We start from the raw sequence: 18511 nt of genomic DNA, 5'->3' as shown, positions 1-18511 counted from the left end.
TGATCTACTCCCAAAAACTCAGCCACTGAAAACCCTATAGAGCACAGCTCTACTCTGACACACATAGGTCGCCATGAGTCAGAGTAGATCCACCACAACTGGTTTGGTTTAGGGGAGCCTCTAAACAGTGCCATCAGGTCTGCCCATAGATTGCTCTGACAGCAAGAGGAAGGGATAGGCGAGGGCAGCAGAGAGCTAGGGAAAGGGTAGGCGGTCGTTGTTTTCCCTGCCTCTTCTCTCTAGGCAAGTGAGTCCCTTTCCCTCAGGGCTCTAACCAAAGTGAGCACTCACTGTTCTAAGGTAATATTTATTTTCTGATTTTAAAAGTAATGTATATTCAGAATAGAAAGTTTGGAAAATGTAGAAAAGTATAAAGAAAATAAAAATCATCCATAAACCCACAACCTAGAGATAAGCTTTAATAGCTCAGTGATTTTTTTAAATCCTTTTTCTGTATGTATACATACCTTTTTTTTATACAATTGGGAACAATGTGATTTTTTAAAACAGCTTTATTAAGATGTAATTCACATACCATACAATTCACCCATTTAAAATGTGACATTCAATGGTTTTTAGTATATTTTCAGAGTTTCACAATCATCACCATAATCAATTTTAGAATATCTTCATCATCCAATAAAAGAAACCCCATAACTTTAACTGTAAATCTGTAGTCTCCCCACCACCCCCAGCTCTATCTAGGCAACCATTAATCTCATTTCTAACTCTTTAGATTTGCCTATTCTGGACATTTCATATCAACAGAATCATACGATCAAGTTTAGAACATTTTCATCACCCTAAACTTTGTGCCTTTTTTATGGCCAAATACTATTCCATGGTATGGCTATACCACATTTTGTCTACCCATTCATCAGTTGGTTGACATTTGGGTTGTTAACACTTTTTGGCTATTATGAACAATGCTGCCATGAACCTTTTTGTACAAATGTTTTCATTTCTGTTTGGTATCTACGTGGGAGTGGAACTGCTGAGTCATACAGCAATTCTATGTTTAACCTTATGAGGAACTGCCACACAAACCAAGTGATTTTTTTTATCCTGATTTTCTCATTTAACATTAATCACATGAATTTTCCTGAACTGTGAAATGTTCTTTGACCACATGGCTTTTAATGGTTGCAGCATTCCAAGTCTTAGTTAACTAATCCCCTGTTATTGAGCATTCAGGTTATTTCCAATTTTCATTAGTATGTATAGCATGTTTGCAAACACCTTTGGGCATCAATCTTTTTATGCACCTCTGGTTATTTCTGTAGAGCAGATTAACTGAACAATTGGATCAAAGGGCATAGGTGGCTTTAAGTCTCTCAGTCAATAATGAAAAGTTGCCTTCCCAAATGGCTGGGCCGGTTTGCATTCTCACAGAGTTTGGGAATGTCAGTCACACACTCCCTTATACTGTGATTGTTGGGCGCCTCAGGATATGAGCGGAGACTGGAGGCCAGGGACTTGCTTGGGCATCTCCAACCTTGTGCCCAGCTCAATGTGTGGCACATAATAAACCCATCCCATTGCTGTCAAGTCAATTCTGATTCATTGCGACCCTATAGGGTTCAATAAACGTTACGTGGACAAATAAGAGAAAATGAAGACCCAGAGTAGTTCAGGGGCTGTAGGGTAGAAAGCAGGGCACACTGTCTGAGTCATCGTGAAGGCCAGCTCCAAACAGCTTAGCATCAGTTAGTAAGGGGACTCAGTACAGACAGAGGTGGAAGGCATGATAAGCCCAAGAACCCTTGACATGGGAGTTGAGGTGGCTGATGGGAGATGAGGAAGCCACACTTCAAAGTCAGTTAGAGGCAGATGCTGGTGAGGATGCTCTGAAGACTGGCAGCAACTCTTTTTTGTACTCCACTCTGCGAGCACCAGTTTTTATGCACAGCCCTGGAAGAATTACCTTCACTGCATCAGCAAGGTCATCAAACTCTTTGTTCACCTGGCTATCCTGAGAAGAAAGCCCATTACAAGGCAGTAAGTTATTATTATGTACATTATCACTATATTTGACAATACACACTATATATGACTATACACACACACACACACACACATCTCAAAGATGCTCCTAAGGGCAGCTTCTCTTCTGTGGATGACAACCTCACACTCCCCAACCTATTAAAGGGGAAAGGCCTTAGGGCTCCTTTTAGGGGCATGCTCTATGTCTTCATCCGGGGGCTGGTGACATGGGATATGCCATTTGTGAAAATTCACTTAATATATGAACATTTTTCAGTATAAATATTGTACCTCAATGAAAATTTAAAAAGGGGCTGGGGAGAAAAGAACTAGCAATGACCGAGTCTTTCTCCTCTTGAGGCCTTTTCCACAGGGTCTATCATCTCATTCAATCTTCACAATTACCCTGGGGGGTAGGTATTAATTAGCCCCATTTTACATAAGAAGCTGGGAAGGGTTTTTACTTGAACTGTAAGGATTTTTAAAGACATTAGGGTTAGAAGACATTAGGGTTAGAAGTCTTGCCTGCCATGCGGGAAATCCGGGTTTGATTCCTGCCCAATGTACCTCATGTGCAATCATCACCTGGCCTGCATGTTGCTATGATGCAACATAGGTTTCAGTGGAGCCAGGAAGAAAAGCCTAGCAATCTACTTCCAAAAATCAGCCAGACATCCTCTCATTCTGTTGTGCATGGGGCCCCTGGGAATGAAGGCCAACTCTAAGGCAGCTAACAACAACATAAGAATTCTTAACTATCTCCCTCAAGGCTGAGGATTAGTCAGATTATACTAATGATAACAGCTAAGGAAACAGAAAATAGGAAATTGGATTTGGGCTAGTGTTGTTAGTCATTAATTCCAAGATTCCAGGCCTGATTGCTTCTAAAGTCCATGGTATTTCCATTATACTAGAAGCTTCTGCTAATAACCCTACACTGTGTTGAATAAAAGAATGTCTGAGTGGTGCAAAGGGTTAACACACCTGGCTGCTAACTGAAAGGCTGGACGTTCAAGTCCACCCAGAGGCACCATGAAAGAAAACCTTGGTGATCAACTTCCTAAAATTCAGCCATTGAAAACCCTACGGAGTACAGTTCTTTTCTGACATTCATGGGGTCACCATGAATCAGAATCTACTCTACAGCAACTGGTTTGGTTTTTGGTTTTGGTATTGAATAGACATGTATTTTGGCAGAATAATTTAATATATAATTCCATTGTGTTTGGAGTGATAGAATTCAGAGCTACAGAAATTCCTAAGAGCAGAATGAACACAGTAAAGGCAAGCTATTACTAGCTAATAAGGGTATCCTGGCTTTGGAGTCATCGTAGAGACCAGGTAGTTAGAAGGAAACAGAACATTTGATACCAGTTGTCCCAACGACTGAAGGATTGGAATTGTAAAAACCCATCTCTAGGAACGCTTTTCACTCAAGCCTGAGTTGAAATAAATCAGGGTTAGTATAAGCAGTAAATGATTTGCAATTAGACTTTCTTTTAACAATTTGTATTTTCGGGGATTTTTCTCTTTCTGTCTTTAATGTTTAACTGCCTGAGAAAAGGGTGACATTTTTCTATATTAAAAAAGTAAAACTGAATGAAAAGGAGTCCTAATCTCCTGTACAGCCACACATGTGAATTTTGCAACGCCACGCATAATCCACTTGCAGGCAGTATAGCTTTGTAAGTGCTGAACCTGCAAATCTAAACAGCAGTTAACAGTAAGCAACATGTACTTGACCCAGCTACTTTCTCAGCCAGTGCAGAAACCAGGCCAAGTTCAGAGGTAAGACCATGGCGCTCCCCCATGGAGTGGGGCCGTAGTGCCACAGTGGCATTGTGACTTACATCGAGGCCTAGGTTTGAATCTTGACTCTGCTATGCTTTGTATTTGGCCAGGGCATTTTAATTCTCTGATCCTACTTTCTCCCTCTAAAATGATGTTTTAAAGAGAAAAGAAACAGAGGCCCAAATTGATAGATTCTTCTGAGTGTATAGGAAATTTCACAAAGGTCACTGCCCAATGTGGCATGCACCCAAGAACAGATAAACTAGAGCAAAGGAGATGCAATGGAGACACAAAATCGAACAAACCCCCTTTGTGACGAGACATCTGTTAACCATGAACTCACTTAGTTTACCTTGTGTAAAGAGTTTAGCTTTACTTGCACGCAGCCATCTAAGATGCATCAATTGGTCCCAACCCACCTGGAGCAAAGGAGAATGAAGAACACCGAAGACACAAGGAAAATATTAGCCTGAGAGACAAAGGGCCACATAAACCAGAGACTCCATCAGCCTGAGACCAGAAGAACTAGATGGTGCCTGGCTACCACCAATGACCGCCCTGACAGGGAACACAACAGAGTCCCTGATGGAGCAGGAGAAAAGTGTGGAGCAGAACTCAAATTCAAGTACAAAGACCAGACTTAATGGTCTTACTGAGACTGGAACAACCCCAGAAGACATGGCCCCAGACTCTCTGTTAGCCCAGAACTAAAGCCATTCCCAAAGCCCACTCTTCAGACAAAGACTAGACTGGACTATAAGATAAAAAATGATACTCGTGAAGAGTGTGCTCTGTAGTTCAAGCAGATACATAAGACCAAATGAGTGGCTCCTGTCTGGAGGCAGGATGAGAAAGCAGGGACAGGAGCTGGTTGGAGGAACACTGGAAACTGGGGTGGAAAGGGGGAGTGTGCTGTCACATATAGGGATTGCAACTAGGGTCACATAACAATATGCGTATAAATTTTTGTATGAGAAATTAACTTGAGCTGTAAACTTTCACCTAAAGCACAATAAAAAAAAAAAAAAGAGCTTAGCTTTAGCCAAATTAGTCTGGTCTTCGCCCTAGTTTTCTGAGAAGATAATTCCAAATCTTTGGAGTGCCCTAAGTAATTGAGATCTGTTTGTTGTGCAAATGAGTGCTGGGTAGTCAGGCCTCAAGGTCCACCTGGTGGCCTCCAAAGAAAGGGGAGCCTGATTCAATTATGCTAACGCTAGCCAAATAGTAAATTTTCTACTTTGTATTTCCTCTCTTTTCTCCTTAAAAGCTCGCTATAATTAGCCTTCTATCTTTCTAAACAGAGGGCTCCCTGTATGCGTACAGATTAACTGCCCGAATGAACCCTGTAACTTTCATTCTTTTTCGGCTTCAATTATTTTAACAATGGAGATAACGATACCTCACCAGGCTGTTGGGAAGGTACAAGGTGAAGATGGGAGTGAGGCTTATGAAAAGCACTTACAGAGAAATCCAGCAGTTCTAAGGCAGATGCTGGGTTATCCTGGACAGACTTGAGAACGCCAAAGCAGCCTTCACTTCGCATAGGATTCCTAGACACCTAAGAATCACACACACACTTGAGAGAAGTTGAGCCAGGGAGGCCGAGAGGGCAACGCAAAAGCTGATATGGATCAGGGGGATCTCACAGATCTCAGACCCCTGGGTGAGGCAGCTGGTCAGGGGAGACAGGAAGGGAGTGAACAAAGACTGAGTCCCACCTTGAGCCAAGCAAAAGACACAGGGACACCCTCGAAGTTCAGAGGGGGAGGGGAAAAGGAAACAGGTCATAAAAATGCTGAGATGGGGGTGCAGATAACACCTGAGCTGAGCTTTACAGGGAGGTGGGTGGAGCTGGGCAATTTTGGCTGGAGGATCAGCAAGAGGGGAGGTGAGAAGTAGCACCACATAGCTCGGGGTGAGAGAGATGAAGCTCAAACAAGGTGAGAAGGAGGATATGGCTCAAAGCCTGGGTTGGTCCTGAAGAGAGTGGCTGAAGGGTTTAAAGCAGGGAATGGGTTTAGAAAGCTACCTGGTGGCAGGTGGGAAGGACAGAGATGGGAAACAACAGAGAGGGATGAAGCTAGTGCAGGGGTGGTGAGAGGCGGGCGGAGGTAGGGCAGTGAAGGGCAGAGTGGGGCGTCAGGGACTAGAAGGACTAGGCCCTGGCTTCTGGCCCTTGAGGAGAAGAGGCAGCTCTCAGGGCGAGATGAGTCTCTCAGATTGGACTGTCAGAATCTGACGTGTCTGGGGGACTCCAGGGAAGACCGCCTAGCAAGCGGCTGGGAATTCAGGCCAGGGCGTGAGGGGGAGGTCTGGGTTCGAGGCAGGGCTGGGAGCAAGGAGGACTCTGGCTGGTGAAGGCTCCATGGGGTGGGAGAGCATGGGGAAGTAGCACTGGGAAGGTCCGGCCAACGTCCCCGGGGCTGGGGACAGGTTCCCTGAGCACACACTGTGGTACAGCAATCTTCCTGGACCTGTCCTACCCTCACCTTCCTCACATCCTTCCCTTCCTCTCACCCTCTCAGCTCTGCTCAGCAGCCCCCTCCCCACCTGCAGCCCCTGAGGACAAGACCCCTCTGGGCTGAAACAGTCTCAGGCAGGTGTGAGCAGTGGCCAACAGCACACCTGGGCTGACTCCTGGGTCTCTGGTCTTGCAGGGGATGAGAAGCAAGGGTGCTGGCCACCTGGGCACAGCAGCACTACAGCTGGTCGGCTGTCCAGAGAGAGGAAGGGAGGTGTGAGGAGCAGCAGGGAGGGGAAGTGTGAAGAAGCACTTGGACAAGGCTAGAGATGGGGGAGCAATGGCAAGAGAAGGAAGTGCTCACAAGAGGAAGCCCTCTCCTTGAAAACCTTCCTCACTGAGACACCCCCCCTCCACCCCGCCCCACAAGATTCCTGTTTGGGCTATGGAGCCAGCATGCACCACTGCCATGGGGTGGGAAGATGTGGCAGGGGAAGGGCAGGGCTGTGCTAGACCTCCCCCATTGGGCTAGCACTCACAACAAGAATCCTCAGTGTCTGGTTGACCCGGAGGCCCAGGCCCAGGCTCAGGGCTCCCACTGCTGAGATGCGGTTGTTGCTGTAACAAAAAGACCAGGTCATTGTGCCACCTTCCTGCAGCTGTGCAGATCCCGGGTTGCCCCAGGACTCCTCTGCCTCCCTCCACGGTCCAGCCAGAGCTGCTGCTGCATCCACTCCTGCTCCAGGGATCCAGGACAGGTCAATGCATAAAAGGTGATACTGACCCTGGCTCATTGTGGTTCATGTGTTCAGCCAAAACACCTGCCATGTCCCTCCCTAAGGTGGAAACCAGCTGCTCCACCCTTGGCCCTTTGAGCTCTGCAGTGCTCCCGTGTAGTCTTCCCCAGCTGGCACCCCAAACCTATTGCAATGGCAGTGCCTGTTCTGGACAATCAATACTCCATTCCTCCCAGCCCTGCTCAGCTGGCTGGATCCAAACACCTGGCCTTGGCACCACTCTCGGCCATAGTCTCCAGAGCCAGTCCAACTCCACTCTGACTTCTCAGATCCTGGTACTGACTGCACTGGCTGGGCTTGCCTCTTACTTCAGCACCTCTTGGGCCTCCTCTAGCCTTGGCTCCTTCCATCGGGAGAGGAGGTGGACAGGATTGTGTGGGCTGGGAGGGGCTCAGCCATGGCTGGCGATGGCCCTTTGGACCTTGGCCCCTTTTTTCCCTCTGGCCTTGCAGCCCAGCTCTGGTTACCTGCCTGGGCCTGGAGGAGCACCTTGCACATGGCAGCCCCCAGGAGCCATATGCCCAGGTGTCAGGACCCTGCCCTGCCCTGCCCCACCTAGACTAGGCACCTCTGCTGAGAGGGAGTGAAACCTGCATGGAGTACCCACCCACACCAGGCTCTACTGACAGGGCTGTACACATGTGTCTGCTATTCCAGCCACCTCTCTGTGTGGTGGGAACCATGGATCCCATTTATAAGTGGTGAACTTCAGTGAGAAAGGCAGAGCTGGGGCTCTCAGATAGCGGCTTACTATGGACAGAATTGTGTCCCCCCAAAAAAGGTGTGTTGGAATCCTAACTTGTGGATGTGATCCTGTTTGGAAACAAGGTCTTCTTTTTTATGTTAATTAGATCATACCCAAATAGGATGGGTTCTAAATCTAACCACTTCTGAGTTATAAAAAGAACAGAATAGACACAGAGATACCCACACATGCGGGCGGGGGTGTGTGTGGAGACAGGGGCCATGTGATGATCATCTATTTGCCAAGGCATCAACACCCAGGACTACCTACAAGGAAGGAACTGACACAGCCAAAACCTTTTGGATTTTTAGCCTCTAGAACTGTGAGACGATAAATTCCTGTTCTTTAAAGCCATCCATCTGTGGTATTTTTGTTACAGCAGCACTAGGTCACCAAGACATGGCTTAAGCCCCAACACCAGCAGACTGTGGTCAGTTTGGAAATTAAAATGTTGACCATATGGCTGAGGCCCTGGCCCCTGAGGGTGGCTGTGGGCCCGGAGACTGTGATGCAGGTAGCACCCTGTGCCCCTCACCTCATGTTGAGTTCCTCCAGCACGGTGTTGGCCTTGAGGGCCTCGCCCACTGCTGAGGCCCCAGGGTCACCAAAGCCATTGTATGAGATGTCCAGGACCTTCAGGAAGATGTTTCCCTATAACACAAAAGAGTAAAGCCATGGGAGTCACAGCTGGCAGTGGAGAATGCCAGAAGGTCACAGCCTTGGAGACCCAGAGGCCTGAGATGCAAACAGCATGACAAGGGGTAGAGGTTCCCAGGAGGACCAAGGTGTCTGAGGGAAGCGCTATGCAGGCCCTCCTTAGCTGTGGCTCAGATGATGAATGGCAGGGCCAATAACCTGAAGCACGAAAGGCCCTCAGGAGCCAGGGGTCTGCCAAGAGTCTGCAGGCGCCAGAGCAATCAGATATCACCTTTTATGGATTGAATTGTGTCCCCCCAAAAAATGTGTGTCAATGTGACTAGTCCATGATGGCCAGTATTATGTGATTGTCCACCATTTTGTCATCTGATGTGATTTTCCTATGTGTTGTCAATCCTGTCTCTATGATGTTAATGAGATGGGATCAGCGGCAGTTATGTTAATGAGGCAGAACTCAATCTCCAAGATTAGCTTGTATCTTAAGTCAATGTCTTTGGAGATATAAAAGAGAGAAGCCAGCAGAGAGACATGGGACCTCATACCACCAAGAAACAAGAGCCAGGAGAACAGCGCATCCTTTGGACCTAGGGTCCCTGCACTGAGAAGTTCCTCGACCAGGGAATACTGATGACAAGGACCTTCTCCCAGAGCCGACAGGGAGAGAGGCCTTCCCCTGGAGCTGGCACCCTGAATTCGGACTTTTAGCCTCCTAGACTGTGAGAGAATAGATTTCTCTTTGTTAAAGCTACCCACTTGCAGTTCTTCTGTTATAGCAGCACTAGATGACTAAGGCACCACCCTTACCTGGGAGCCTCTAAAGGGCAGGGAAGAAATCTTCCCAGAGGACTGTGATGAGAAAGAGACAGTAGCTTGTGGTGCCTCGGCCTCAGGTCAGCCCCTGTAAGCGGGCAATCAGCTGCTGCCGTTCCCTGAGGAAGACCCCAAAAGGGAGCTGGCACTGTAGGCATTACAGGCACCTGGTACCACCTCAGCAGGGGCGTCAGCCACTCATTCTCGTGACCTACAACCCCCAACATCCAGGGAGGCTAGTAGGATGTTTGAGAATGTGTGCTGGGACCCAAGGGTACAAGGGTTGTGTTGTGGACTGAATATGTCCCTCAAAACTATATGTTAAAGTCCTGGACCCTGTACTTGTGGATGTAATCCTGTTTGGAAACAGGGTTTTTCTTTTGTCATGTAAATAAGGTCATACCAGAGTAAGGTGGGTCCTAAACCTAATCACTTCTGAGTTATAAAAAAAAAAGAGTAGACTTCTGACAGGGATCACAACAGAGGGTCCCAGACAGAGCTGGAGAAAAATGTAGAACAAAATTCTAACTCACAAAAAAAGACCAAACTTACTGGCCTGACAGAGACTGGAGAAACTCTGAGAGTATGGCCCCCGGACACCCTTTTAGCTCAGTACTGAAGTCACTCCCAAGGTTCACCGTTCAGCCAAAAATTAGACAGGCCCATAAAACAAAACAAGACTAATAGGGGCACAACAGCCCAGGGACAAGGACCAGAAGGCAGAGGGGACAGGAAAGCTGGTAATAGGGAACCCAAGGTTAAGAAGGGACAGTGTTGACATGTCATGGGGTTGTTAACCATTGTCATAAAACAGTATGTGTACTAAATGTTTAATGAGAAACTGTTCTGTAAACTTTCATATAAAGTACAATAAAAAAAAGCAGATTAGACAAAGAGACAAAGGTATGAGGTCCCCATGTCTCTCTGCTCGCTTCTCTCTTTTATATCTCCAAAGAGATTGACTTAAGACACAACCTAATCTTGGAGATTGAGTTCTGCCTCATTAACATAAATCATTTAAAAAAATGATATTGATATGTGCTGCATACAGGGGCTCTGCTGGGCACAGGGTCCCAGAGATTAATCCAACACGGGTCCTATTCTACTTCAAGGAGCCTATATTTAATGGGGCAGATACAAATACAAGAGGCCATATGAAGACAGACACACAAGGCAGATGCCTCTACAAGCCCAGGAACACTAAGGATTGCCAGCTACTAGAAGCTGAAATAGACAAGGACTTCCCACTAAAGCCACACCCTGAATTCTGACTTCTAGCGTCCTGAACAGTGAGAAAATACATTTCTTTTCTTCAAAGCTACCCACTTGTGATATTTCCTGTTGCGACAGTGCTAGTGGCAAAGCAGGTGTTATCTCTGGGAAGCATCTGAGTATGCCCAACAGCTGTCGTGTGTCACTGGGGTTTATGAACATCCCTGGCCAGCTGAGTGTCTGTTATGTCTGGGGAAGGTGTGTGACATTCAGTTCTACTACACAAGAGGAAGTCATTGAATGGGGTTGGGAAAACTAAGTCACCTAAAGAAACACACTTTAAACTGTGCTCAAAAGACCCAAGATGCATTTCTGAAGAGCTGCAAAGACAGACAGCTGGCATCTGGGAGACCCTGCCCCACAGAGAACAGGTCGAGGGGCTGACTGGGCAGGGCACCTCTTACCTCCAGTCCCCTGGCAAAGGCTACAGCTCCTGGGCCTCGAAGGTGATTCCAGCTCACGTTAAGCTCGGTGAGTCCTGTGTTTTCTGCCAGGGCTGGTCCAAGGGTCTCCCCTTTAGAGACACCAAGAGAGACCACATTCACTCTGTTCATTCACTCAAAAAAAGAAACTTAGAAATGCAAATAGAAACTTGTACACCAGTGTTCAATGCAGCACTTCACAATAGCCAAAAGGTGGAAACAAAGGAAACGTCCATCAACAGATGAATGGATAAACAAAATGTGGTTCATACACACAATGGGATATTACTCAGCCATGAAGAGAAATGAAATCCTGATACATGTCACAACATGAACCTTGAAAACATCATGCTGAGTGAAATAAGTCAGTCACAAAAAAACTAATACTGTATGATCTCACTTATATGAAATAGGCAAATACACAGAAACCAAAGATAATTAGCAGTTACCAGGGGGGAAGGGGAGTTTTTGTTTATGGCATTAAGTTGATGTTAATGGTAGTGGAATAATTTGGAAAAGGATAGTGAGAATGGTTACAAAACTTGAAGAATGTAATCAATGTTGCTGAATTGTACATACAGAAATTGTTGTGATGGCATAAGTTTTGATATGTATATTTTCACCAGAATAAAATAAAATAAATCAATAAAAAATGATATTGATATCTGCTGCATCCAGGGGTTCTGATGGGCACAGGGTCCCAGAGATTAATCCAACACGGGTCCTGTCCTGCTTCAAGGAGCCCATATTTAATAGGGCAGATACAAATACAAGTCAATGGGATTTGAGCTATTATAGACTACAAACAGGCAGGTGTGAGAACAGAGTGGGGGCTACGCCTGCCTAGAAGGATCAGGAAAGTGAAGAAAGATCACCTTGAAGACAGGAGTTCAGCACCCATGCATATGGAGAGTAGACACAGGGAAGAGCGAGTGTGCAGAGGCAGGAGGGAGGACAGGGCACTTGTGGGATGCAGGTTGACTGGGTCAGGGGTAGTGGTGAGGGGGAAGCCAGTGAAATGAGGCAGAAGTGATGGACAGTGGAGAGATGCTAAGACCATGAATGCTAGGCCAAGGGACTTAGGCACTGCCCTGTAGGTGGTGAGGAGTCCGCAAAACCAAAAATCCCCTTGCCCTCGAGTCAATTCCAACTCATGACGACCTCATGTGTTAGAGAGTAGAACTGCTCCATAGGGTTTTCTTGTCTGTGATCTTTATGGAGACAGATCACCAAGCCTTCCTTCTGTGGCACCAGTGGGTGGGTTCAAACTACCAACCTTTAGGTTAGTCATCGAGCACAAACCATTTATGCTACCCAGGGACCTGAGGAGCCCCAGGAGGGCTTTGAGTAAAGAAGTGACAAGGCTGGGTTGGCATTTCAACAGGAACTTTAGTAGCAGGTGTAGAGGATGGGCTAGGGCAGGCTGAGGCAGAGACAAGAGGCAAGAAGACCAGTGGGAAGGCTTGTCCATAGTCTAAGCAAGAGGTGACAAGTCCGGCACAGCTGGGACAGAGAAGACTTAGTGGTGGTGGAGAAATAGAAGGGGTGGGGTGGGGTGGGTAAAAATCTGGAGAGGTATTTGACATGTAAAATGGGCAGAGTCCCTACCCCACTCTCCATTTTGTCAGCACTCAGTCTGTCTGACCTGCTGCGAATTCTCAGAAGCACTGACATTTCTCTAGGCCTTCACATGGGCTCTCCCTGGTTTCAAACCCTTGGCCCCTTTTTCACCTGGCTACCAGCTCCTCTTCCTTCTATTCTGTGTTCATGGCAGCGACAGGAAACTTTACTGGCCTGCTGGGCTGAGCCAGGCCTCCTCATGCCCCCTGTCCACTTAAGCGTCCATCCTGCCAGACTCTGCCTATCACGTCTCCCACAACCCTGAGAGTCCCTTGAGGATCTGAATATTGACCCGTCTCCCTGGTCCCAGCATCTAGAGCAGGTCTAGGAAGGCTGGTTTGAATAAATGCACAGAGGAAAAGCAGAATGAATGAACCAGAGCGCTCAGCGGCCTGCTGGGTCAAAATACGCCGTAGGGGGCAGACAAGCTTAGCACCTTGGAGAGCTCCCTGGCGGCATGAAGCCTCCCCCCCAGCTCTGCTTCCCAGAGAATGGGACCCAGCGCCCAGCAGTGGTCTGCCACCCCCAAGTGCTCAGATACAGGTACTTTCCTCCTTCCTCAGACCACCCCCTCCCCCACTTTGTGGGGCAGCCCCTTCTTTGTGGAACAGCTGGAGGGTGAGAAGGTTCTTCCTTTTACACACCTGAAGTTGTCCTCCTCCAACTGCCTGTGCTTGATTTTCATGACTCCTGCAGCCATCCCACGAGGTTGGTGCTACCATCTCCATTGGACAGGCTCAAGCTCCTTTACTCCTCAAGGGAGCTGGGTCCACCCACAGACTGCCACTTGGAAAAACAAAATGACCAGTCCAAGTCTACCCTTTGCCAGGCTCAGCGGCCTTGGCTTCCAGCCTTCTCCATCCCACTGCCTCTTGGGCTCCTGCCTCTGACTGTACGGGCCCAGAAGGGACACCTGGAGGTAGTTTGCTAACAAGCCTTTCTTTTCATTTTGCTGACTTCCCACATCATCTTCTCAGAAGACAAACTGGCCCACTGGCAGCGAAACCCCAGGACTACCCCCACTCTCTCTAAGCAGCTTGAGACAGAGCAGCAATTCCCAAACTGTCCATATCAGACTAATCGCCTGGGACATCCGTTAAGATGCAGAACTGCCGCAGCGTGTTCTGACTGAGCAGCCTGGCTGAATGCATTGCTTCGCCCATTTCGTTTTTCCTCTGCATTTTTTCAAACCAGCCTTACTAGACCTGTGCTAGGTGCTAGGACCACGCACAGGCCTCCCCACAAGAGTCTGGTTCTTAACCAAGGGGCCCAGGGGTTCTTATAATTGATTGGAGCATCTGGGGACAGGTGGATAAAGGTGCATGTCCCTGGCAAAGCATATAGCCCGTACAAAGGCCCTGGGGCATGAGAGAGAACGTGAGATCAAGGAATCCTACCCATGCCTTCTAGAACGCTTGGAATAAAATCCGCATGGCTTTTGCTATGACCTGCAATCCTGTTGCCTCTCCACAGCCTGGCCACTCTCCCCAGCTCACTAGTCACACTGGTGTCTGTCAGTCTGGGAAATGGACCTGCATGCTCGCTGTCCCTCTGCTTGAAGTGCTTTCCCTCTTGTCTTGTCATGGCTGATTTCTTTCCACCCTGACTGCATATTTAGTTTAGTTTAAATGTCACTTCCTTGTAGAGGCCTCCCTGGTCACCCTTCTAAATCCAAAAAACAAAACCAAATCCACTACCATCAAGTCGATTCTGACTCATAGCACCCCTATAGGACAGAGTAGAACTGCCCCATAGGGTTTCCAAGGCTGTAATTTTTATGGAAGCAGACTGCCACATCTTTCTCCCACAGAACGGCTGGTGGGTTCGAACCACCAACCCTTTCAGTTAGCAGCCAAGTGCTTAACCACTGCACCACCAGGGCTCCTTCCTTCTAAATCAGATGTCCCCGTCCTTTTCTAGAACCATGCCCTGTTTATTTTGTAGCACCAACAATTACTGAGAATTATCTTGTTAAATTCTGTTCCTTGAGGTCAGGGACTTTGTTTTATTCACAGCTGGGTTCCTACTGGCGAAATCAGTACCCAGCTTCTACAGCAGTGGTCACTCAGAGATATTTCTTGGATGAATGAAGAGTTCTGTGTGGCCAGAGTGGGAGAGGGTAGGGAGTAGAAATGTCCACGCCAGGCTGAGTGTAGACACTCTCTGGAGGGTACTCAGTGTGGTCTTGCCAGCCCACCCACACCCACCTGAAGAAGTCGAGTGAGTGTTACCTGCTCCATCACTCAGCTCATTATAGCTCAGGTCCAGGGACTGCAGGCTCATGTGCACCAGCAGGAGCTCAGCAATGTACCAGGCCGCCTTCTCCTCCAGGCCATTTCCTGCCAGTTGCACCTTTCGCACGGCTGGGTTTGCCATGAGGGCGGCACAGAGGGCCTGGACTCCCACCACTCCCAGCTGGTTCTCCGACAGGTCCATATCTGCAGGGCAGCACCATTCCTTGGTCAGTGGGATCCAAAGCCAGGTGGGGAGGGGTGCGAGGAAGCAGGAACCACAGGCATCACCCCCTCCACCTTCCACCATCCCCCAAACCCCCAAGCCTGAGGCAGCAGAAAGGTCTTTGCAGTCGGGCTGCCTTGGGGTTGCATGGCACCTCTGCCCCATTGGCTGGGTCTCCTCGAGCAGGTTTCCTGACCCCCTTCCAGAGTATCTATGACCTCATCCCATCTCTGCCTCATTGGTTGGGTCTCCTCAGACCATAAGCAGGTTCCCTGACCTCCCTATCCCGGCATGTCCATGACCTGCTCTGGCCAGGGGTTCAAATCACCTACTTGGTGGTGCTGTGAAGAATGCCTGTGATGGCTGTGCAGTGGCCCGCATCGAGGATTCATGCCGGATAGTGATATAACCCATTCAGAGAAGCCCCCACTGCCCACCTGCAAGGACTGGCAACAACAGCCAGGTGGCCAGGCACTGAAACTCACTTCCTGTAGTTGGTTTCAGTCAATCCTCAGCACAACCCCAAGCACAAAAGGGTGCTGTTGGTGTCACTTTACAGATTGGAAACAGAGGCTCAGCGAGGCAAAGCTGTCTGCCCCAGGTCACCTGCTCTTCATGAGCAGAGCCTGCATTCAACAGGAGCCCCAATCTCCTGTCCTCCTGTGCTACCCAGTCTCTCCCACCCACCCACCCACCCCCTCTCCAGGGCAGGGCGCATGGCACTTCTCCTTCCACTGTGGTCAGCCAGTCCACCGTGTGCAGAAGGCTAGGAGGGAGGTGTGTGGCGGGAGTGGGTCAGAAGGGGAGTGGAATCTAGCATGGGTGCACCCCAGAGGGTCTGACTCCATCCTCCCCGCATGCCCACCTTGTCACGAGGCCCCTCCCCATCTCCCTTTAACACCAGCAGGCCCTGGGTGAGAAGATTCCAATATGCTTAGGAAAGGGAGGACTCAGGTCTGCTCACCTGCCCCAGACTTGACACCTACCACAGATGCAGCTGCTTTTGCTTAGGGCCCCTACCAGGGCCTCTGCCCCGGCTGCACAGAGCCCGTTGTCCCGAAGGTCCAGCCGCTTGATGTGGGGACTGGAGAACAATGCAGAAGCCAGAGTCTGGGCCCCCTGGACAAGAGCAGACACAGTTGGCCACGACCTTGGCCCCTGCCCTTAAGGACCAACCTACTCTGCACCCACCTACTGGGAGGCCCACCCTGTTCCAGTGCCCAGGGCACACAGCTTCTCCTTCCAGACTCCGCCCAGACCTCACCCCCTGGCGCCTTCCCTGACCCCCCAGTGGGGTGAGGGGCCCCTGCAGGCTGCCCAGCCTTGATGCATATCTCTGTCATAGCCTTGCTCACGTTGGTATCCAGATGTGGGAGATGGACCACGCCGGCCCAGAGGAAGGTCACGGGGTATAGGATGGGCACAGCACTACCTTCAGGGAGGGAACAGGCCCTCCCATGTCTGCTGCCCCCATCCCACTGAGCCTGGTTCCCGGGTCCCTCCAGAGGTACCTGCGGCCCCAGGCCATGGTGCCGCAGGGTCAGTTCTGAGGCGCTCCCTTCGCGCCGAAAGCAGGAGGTGAGCACGATGCTGTGGGCCCTGCGAGGCTCCCTGACAAGGTCTCTAAGCCCACAGGTGCCTGGGAGGAGACATGGGATGAATGTGGACCCCTCCCTGGGGCACAGCCACCTGCTCCTCCCCTGCCCTCCATCACCACCCAGTCTATGCTTCACCTCTGGAGGTGCTTCTTCCTGTGCCAGTAGGGATACCCATAAACCCATTGCCTTTTGAGTTGATTCTGACTCACAGTTGACGCTATGGAACAGAGTAGAACTGCCCCATAGGGTTTCCAAGGTTGTAATCTTTATGAAAGCAGACTGCCGACTGCCACATCTTTCTCCCTCAGAGAGGCTGGTAGGTTCAAACAGCCGACCTTTTGGTCAGCAGCCAAGTGCCTAACCATTGTGCAACCAGGGCTCCTTTCCAGTAGGTATAGTGCCTCCATATTGTGCTGAGAACATCAAGGTTCCGAAAAAGCAAGCCTTTCCCCAAGGCCACACAGCTCGTAGGTGGCAGAAGAGGGCTAGGACCCCGAGTATCTGACGCCAAAATGCATGCTGTTAGACAACCGACAGCTGCCACCAATGATTTATGAACACTTTAGGGGGGAAAAGCAGAAACAATTATAAATTCTACACATTCATTAGCTTAGTTTTTCCTGTGTGTTGAGAAAATCCAGCCCTGAAGCCATTTCAGGCTGGGGCAGCCCTTCTACACTATTTCAAAGAGTTTTTGCATTTTAACGTTATTCTGGAAGCGCGCTCCAATGGTGGACTCCTGAGGCTCCAGGAGTATGGGGGAGGGCACCGGGTTGGGGGGCCACCGGCTGAAAGGTGCGCTCCCTGATGGACAGGGATCCCTACCCACTCCGGCCCCAGTCTGCTTCCCCCACCCCCGCGGGAGTAGCCCACAAGCTGCGGAGCGAGGCCTAGTCCACCCTGCCCAGGGGCACCTTCAGTCTCCAGGTCAGAGTCCGAATCCGTGTTCGCCCCCTCCTCGGCCTCCCGGACCCCTGCAAGGGGCCCAGAGACCGCCACCGCCTCTTCCTCCGGCCGTTTTCTCTCCGCAGACAACTCGCAGGGAGCCCCCGCCATTACGCCCATTTCGCAGAACCAGGCAGAAAGGCCAACACCTCGCCGGCGCTGCACCAGGAGCGCCGCAGGGAATGCGGGTGGGCTCTCCGGCTGCACAGACCAATAGGGCGCGGCTTTCAGCGAACAGGCGCCCGCCGCAGCCTGTTGGCGCTCTCCCGGAGGCGGTGCCCAGGCGACGGAGTTGTTGGTTGTCGCAGAAACCGCCGCTTGCCCACTCTGCGCCTGTGCTCTGCTCGCCTGAGGCAATGAGCGCTCGGAACGGGCCAAGCGCAGGGCTAGGCGGTGTGAGGGCTCTTAATCTCCCTGCTTCTCTATGAGGGTCACCATTTCCCCATTTCACCGACTTCAGAACGTGTGCTTGAGTCAGTGCGCTATTCCCTGCTTAAAAGTGGAGAGAGACCCCTAGCTCTGTGGGAGTATTGCACAGGAGGACCTGGGGAGCCTTGCAGAGTTGGCTCACCCTCCTCTCTGCAGCCAGGGCCATGCTCTCCCTCAGGTAACTTCCGTGGCTCCCAGTTCTCTCTCATGCTCTGGCATGAGAACATGCTTCCCCCGCTTTGTCAGCTTGTTGAATTTCAGAATCCGCCAGTGTCAGCTCAAAGGTCACTTTTTCCTCAATCTTTCCTTGACCCCTCCTCTCCTAGCACTTGTAACACCTGTCACCCTCCCCACCCCAAGGAATGAGCCTTAGAGGGAGGCCTCCAGAGGGCAGGGGTAGGGCTGCTCACGTGCGCTCTGGGTGCCCAGGGCCAGCAGTGGGGTCTGGAAAGGATGGGAGTGGGGGCGGGCCTGAGCCCCGGGCTGAGGGTGGAGGCTGATGACTGCCTGTGTGGATGTGTCCC

At 49.9% G+C, this 18511-nt stretch overlaps 1 protein-coding gene across 1 annotated transcript; it reads right to left on the bottom strand.

Annotated features, from left to right (window-relative positions):
* Positions 1–1341: 1341 nt before the first annotated feature.
* Positions 1342–17669, bottom strand: LRRC74B (leucine rich repeat containing 74B). Its single transcript, XM_012558324.2, has 9 exons — positions 17528–17669; positions 16527–16654; positions 16002–16134; positions 14790–14996; positions 10921–11030; positions 8313–8428; positions 6775–6853; positions 5237–5332; positions 1342–1972 (listed from the first exon to the last, which is right to left on the bottom strand). Exons 1-9 carry the CDS (start codon positions 17667–17669, stop codon positions 1817–1819), a joined length of 1167 nt encoding a protein of 388 aa, XP_012413778.1. The 3' UTR covers positions 1342–1816.
* Positions 17670–18511: the final 842 nt, after the last annotated feature.

The sequence above is a fragment of the Trichechus manatus genome, unplaced genomic scaffold (assembly GCF_000243295.1).
Source record: "Trichechus manatus latirostris isolate Lorelei unplaced genomic scaffold, TriManLat1.0 scaffold00157, whole genome shotgun sequence".
NCBI lineage: Eukaryota > Metazoa > Chordata > Mammalia > Sirenia > Trichechidae > Trichechus > Trichechus manatus.
Note: the sequence above shows the minus strand (reverse complement) of the source record. Positions and strands in the feature narration are given on the sequence as shown.